Raw genomic sequence first — 6,223 nt, forward strand, 5'->3', positions numbered from 1 at the left:
TGTATATTGCATATATACCACCATCAGTAACTATATTTGGAAATATACCACCGTCCACCGTCCGTAACTATATAATGCATATAAACACCACCATCAGTACCTTTATTTTTGTTGTATACCATCAACTGTAACTATATGTTACATATATGTACCAACATCCGTATCTGTTTATTGCATATATACCACCGTCCGTAAATACGAAGGCGTATATACCACCATTCGTAGCTATGCAGTGCATAAACACCACCATCCATAAATATATAATGTGTAATGATATGTTGTAATGATGTGTTCATATGGTACTTTACTGTTCTGTACTTTCATGATCTTTATGTTTTGCCTGAACCGTTGTGTTTTAAGAGTCGATCGCATGATTTTGTTAAGTGACATTCCGATTTCCCTTGGTTGTGCCATCGTGTGCATGTCTTACAACGACAGCAACAACTTTTTGACGAAAAAGGATCTAAATGGGCCGCTACCGTGCTCCATTAAGATATATATACAACCATCCGTAAAAATAAAAAGCATATATACCATCATCGGTAACTATAAAATGCTTATATACTAGCGCATCCGTAACTATATATATTGCATATATACCATCATCCGTAACTATATTGCATATTATGTAGTTACGGATAACTTGAATGCATATATACCACCAACTGTAAATATATATTGAATATATACCACCATCCGTAAGCATATGATTTATATATACCAGCATCCGTAACTATATATTGCATATACACCACCATCCGTAACTATATAATGCATAAACATCACCTTCAGTAACTACATAATGCATAAACATCCCCATCCGAAACTATATAACGCATAAACACCATCATTTGTAACTATAATGCATGTATAACACCAACCGTAACTATATATTGCATAAACACCACCATCCTTGACTGTATAATGCATGTATTACATCATCCGTTTATTGCATATACACCACCATCCGTAACTATATAATGCATAAACACCATCATTTGTAACTATATTGCATGTATAACACCAACCGTAACTATATATTGCAAATATATCGCCATCAGTAACTGAATAATTCATATATACCACTATCCTTAACTATATATTGCATATACACCACCATCCGTAACTATATAATTCATTTATATACCACCACCCGTAATTGTATTTTGTGTATATACCACCATACGTAACTATGCATATACACCAGCATCCGTAACTATATATTGCATATACACCACCATTCGTAACTATATAACGCATATATACCACCATCGGTAAGTATAATTACATATACACCACCATCCGTAACTATAATGCATAAACACCACCATCCGTAACTATATTTCATACACCACCATCCGTAAATATATTTCGGTCATACACCACCATCCGTAACTATATAATATACCATTATCCGTAAGTAATGTGGACGTTTACTGCTTTTTGGTTGTTGTCCGTAAGCATCCGAACATCATCAAACTGTGTCGGCATCCGTAGCATCCGCAGCTTCCGCCGTCAGTAAATAAGTGTTACACGATGGCATGGTTTTGATAATTGGCATTCTGATTCCCCTTGGTTGTGCTATCTCGTCCATGTCTCACAACGACAATAACAGCTTTTTGACGAAAAGGGAACAACTGTAGCGGCGGCGACCTGCTCCCGGGCCACTCAACGCTCTGCGCTGTACGTAGTCAGTTCACACCCGAACCCTCTTGTTTTAATCGAGTTTATTGGAAGGCTCGCGGTAACTAGATTGAAAGAAATACGGGTAAATACATGAACGAACGAAGTACAACGACAAACATAAATGCGGACATATACCTAAAATAATTCTACGTAGGAGAGCGATATGTCGACGCAAAGGAGATAAGTCGTCCAACGACGTCTCTACAAATTACACAATATTACTAATGCCAACATAAAACACCAAACTAACAAAAGACGAATAAAGTACCACATACCTATTAAATGCAACCCGGCCGCACACAGCAGCAACGTAACCTCCGTCCATCAACGGTTGTAATAAAAGAAAGAACTAACGCGAAGCCAACGAAAATAAAGTCAAAACACAGAAACAATGTAAACGAAGTATTACGTCACGTGGATAATCTCGAAACAGACTGTACCGCAGTCACATGGCTCACCAAAATTGCACGAGTTCTAAAATAACACAGAGCTAGTGGCAACTTGTCCTAAAAAGGCCCTTATACACACATAACCAGCAGTTAAAATAAACAAAAACGAATACAGCCTTTCGTCGCTCTCACGAAAGTGTTTAGCTCCCCGTCCGGGAATCGTCATTCTCCACCAATAGCACTAATTTGTGGATTGGTCACTCGAGCACAGAAGGAGTTTTCGTTCTTTTGCCCTGCTTGTCTTGATCCCCTTCAGCGACCGTCGGTTTCACCTTTCGTATCATACCATCTTCGCTCGGGTACGTGACCGATACTCGGCCTAACTTCCATTGATTCCGAGGTGCGTTATCGTCGTGAATTAGCACAACGTCACCAACGTCCAGGTTCTGTTGCCGCCCTTGCCATTTCTTTCGTACCTGCAAAGTTTGTAGAAACTCTTTTCTCCATCTGGTCCAAAATTGATTGGTTAGATATTGCACCCTTCTCCATCGTTTCTTCAGGTAAAGGTCGGTTTTCTGGAAAACTCCTCTCGGGCTCAAAAACGGTCGCTTCTTCATCGTCAATATGTGATTTGGAGTGAGCGGTTCCGGGCTGTCTGATTGACTCATGGCGTCGATCGTCAATGGTCGCGGTCGATTAGCCACGAAAGTTTGAAATTTGCGAGCGTCGTTGCCGATGTAGCCGAGCACCACTTTACTGTCCGTCCAAAAGTACTCGTCGTATTCATTAAATCGTATGTGATCTCGTAGATACCGACTCATTCTTGCTGAGACGACGGCCGCGGTTAGTGTGATCTCGTAGATACCGACTCATTCTTGCTGAGACGACGGCCGCGGTTAGTTCCATCCTGGGCACTGTTACAGGTTTTAAGGGAGCCACTCTAGATTTACCTATAACAAAGGCACAGCAGACCTTGTTTAAAACATTTGTCAGTCGAATGTATGAACATTGACCATATCCTATAGTGCTGGCATCCGAAAAATGATGCAACTCAACGCTTTTAATCTTACCAAACCCGTGCGAATGGAAACATCTCTTTACTTTGATATCGCCCAAGTGTACGAGCTTATTTCTCCATTTCTCCCATCGCACTCTCACTTCGTGCGACAGCTCGACGTCCCAACCCACCTTGTCTCTACACAGTTGCTGTAAGATGCGTTTTCCTTCTAACATCACTGGTCCAATGAAGGAAAGCGGGTCATACAACGAACTGATTGTGGATAAAATGCCCCGCCTGGTAAGATGGGCGTCATTTAACTGTAAACGGAAATAGAACGAGTCATTTTCAATACACCACCGCAAACCTAAGATTCTCTCCGCATGTAGGTTATTTTGACACACAATTTGCATTCCCTTAGATCGTTCATCTGGGGCCACGTTCATTAAAACTTGCTGGTCGTTGGAAGCTAGTTTGTGTAATTTTAGTCCTGCTTTAGCACACATACCTTTGCATCTGTTAAGGAGAGAAATAGCAGTGTCGCTGTTTTCTACCGAAGTCACACCGTCATCCACGTAGAAGTCTTGACGTATGAAGTCAGCTGGATCTTTACCGAACTCTGCTTCGCCATCGTCAGCAGCTCTTTGGAGTCCAAAATTGGCACCAGCCGGCGAACTCACAGCGCCGAATATGTGTACTTTCATCCGGTATTCACATACCGCTTTGTTCAGATCGTTCTCTTCCCACCAAAAGAATCTGAGGAAATCTCGGAACTTTTCGTTTACATAAAACTGAGATGATACATTCCTTGAATGTCAACAGATAGCGCTACCGTTACCTTCCGAAAGCGGCATAAAATACCCACTAGATTATTCAACAAATCTGGTCCTTGTAGCAAGACGTCGTTCAGACACATACCTTGGTACTCTGCAGCGCAGTCGAATACGACCCTTATCTTTCCGGGTTTGTGAGGATTGTAGACACCGGAATGTGGAATGAAATTCACCCAACCTCTTTCGATTGAACCAACACTCGGACCGACCTTTTCCGCGCAGTTAGCGATCACGTCACACATGAACTCATTATAATCTGCGGCGAATGCTGGATCACGCTCAAATCGTTTCTTCAATTGCCACAAACGCTTAAGTGCCAATGACTTGTTGTCCGGCATGCGAACGCTGGTTGATTTAAGAGGTAGTGGCATCTCATAATGCCCATTCTCCACCTTGGTAATATTCTCAGAAATTGTATTTATGAACTTTGTATCATTAAATGAGTAAGCCGTCACCTGGTTTTGTTTGTGTTCGATAAATTCTGACTCCATCCATCGTCGTAGTTGCATCGGATTTATGATTTCTTTGGATTTCAAAGACGTCTCGAACTGTTGAATGTTCCGTTCCTCCTGCGTTCTGAAGCACCGATGCGACACCACTCTGCTTCCATCATCTGTTGCCGGTTCCACGCACCCAACGATTCCCCAACCTAGAGCGCTCCTTTGTCCATAAGGTTTGTTCTCTCCGCCTGCAATAACGTCACGCGGCCGGATTGCTCCGGGAACATTCGTACCGATCAACATACCTATAGGAGTGGATGGCATTATTTAAATCCACATACACTTTGCTTCATTTTATTGTTTTTATAGCCTTGCTTCATTTTATTGTTTTTATAGCCAAGTGATTCGGTATTATATAAAATCGAATAATCTTGGACCATTCTTTAAACATCATTGGTGTAAAAAAGGCCCACTAAACAAAGATTACTTTCAGGAGAATCTGGAAGATCTCAGAGGAGACATAAGAAAAGAGGTAGGACAGTTCTGCTAAATAGATAAAGCCAAGTGATTCGGTATTATATAAAATCGAATAATCTTGGACCATTCTTTAAACATCATTGGTGTAAAAAAGGCCCACTAAACAAAGATTACTTTCAGGAGAATCTGGAAGATCTCAGAGGAGACATAAGAAAAGAGGTAGGACAGTTCTGCTAAATAGATAATAAGCAGTATATAATCAGATCAGAAATATTTATTATGCAGGGACAGACAATTTCCTTATACTGAGCTTTCTTTATTAACCGTTCCTCCTGCGTTCTGAAGCACCGATGCGACACCACTCTGCTTCCATCATCTGTTGCCGGTTCCACGCACCCAACGATTCCCCAACCTAGAGCGCTCCTTTGTCCATAAGGTTCGTTCTCTCCGCCTGCAATAACGTCACGCGGCCGGATTGCTCCGGGAACATTCGTACCGATCAACATACCTATAGGAGTGGATGGCATTATTTAAATCCACATACACTTTGCTTCATTTTATTGTTTTTATAGCCTTGCTTCATTTTATTGTTTTTATAGCCAAGTGATTCGGTATTATATAAAATCGAATAATCTTGGACCATTCTTTAAACATCATTGGTGTAAAAAAGGCCCACTAAACAAAGATTACTTTCAGGAGAATCTGGAAGATCTCAGAGGAGACATAAGAAAAGAGGTAGGACAGTTCTGCTAAATAGATAAAGCCAAGTGATTCGGTATTATATAAAATCGAATAATCTTGGACCATTCTTTAAACATCATTGGTGTAAAAAGGGCCCACTAAACAAAGATTACTTTCAGGAGAATCTGGAAGATCTCAGAGGAGACATAAGAAAAGAGGTAGGACAGTTCTGCTAAATAGATAATAAGCAGTATATAATCAGATCAGAAATATTTATTATGCAGGGACAGACAATTTCCTTATACTGAGCTTTCTTTATTAACAATTTTGTTTGTAATTTCAGCACTTGAAGATACAAGGTGGGGCAAAATATTAAAATCAATGGAAGATGAAGGTGACAAGGACAGAAAATTGATGGAAAAAGAAAATGACAAAATAATAAAAGCGATGGAAGATCAAAATAACAAACTGATTGAGGCATTACTGCAAAGAAAAAATGACTCCGAATGAATAAGCTCATTCTAATGTAGATACATTTTTACAGTTTTCACTTTCTTTCCCTGCATTTACATGTTTCGCACTGTTTTTTCAAGTACATTTCTTTTCATTTGTTACCTCAGTTTTTACATTTTAAGTTCATCGTACTGTTTTTTCACAAAATTGTCCTTTTCAATAAAATTCAAAAACGAGAACTTGTTCTCAATGGGAAATTGTCAGATA

General features: G+C 40.1%; 1 protein-coding gene across 1 annotated transcript; it reads right to left on the reverse strand.

Moving 5' to 3' along the window:
- Positions 1 to 225: 225 nt before the first annotated feature.
- On the reverse strand, positions 226 to 4,705 carry LOC149726464 (uncharacterized). The gene is made up of 3 exons (XM_089889704.1): positions 1,962 to 4,705; positions 1,822 to 1,887; positions 226 to 1,748 (listed from the first exon to the last, which is right to left on the reverse strand). The coding sequence occupies exon 1, from the start codon at positions 4,667 to 4,669 to the stop codon at positions 3,854 to 3,856; it is 816 nt and encodes a 271-aa protein (XP_089745830.1). The 5' UTR covers positions 4,670 to 4,705; the 3' UTR covers positions 226 to 1,748; positions 1,822 to 1,887; positions 1,962 to 3,853.
- Between the last annotated feature and the right edge of the window lie 1,518 nt (positions 4,706 to 6,223).

The sequence above is a fragment of the Ciona robusta genome, chromosome 12 (genome assembly GCF_009617815.1).
Source record: "Ciona robusta chromosome 12, ASM961781v2".
Classification (NCBI taxonomy): Eukaryota; Metazoa; Chordata; class Ascidiacea; order Phlebobranchia; family Cionidae; genus Ciona; species Ciona robusta.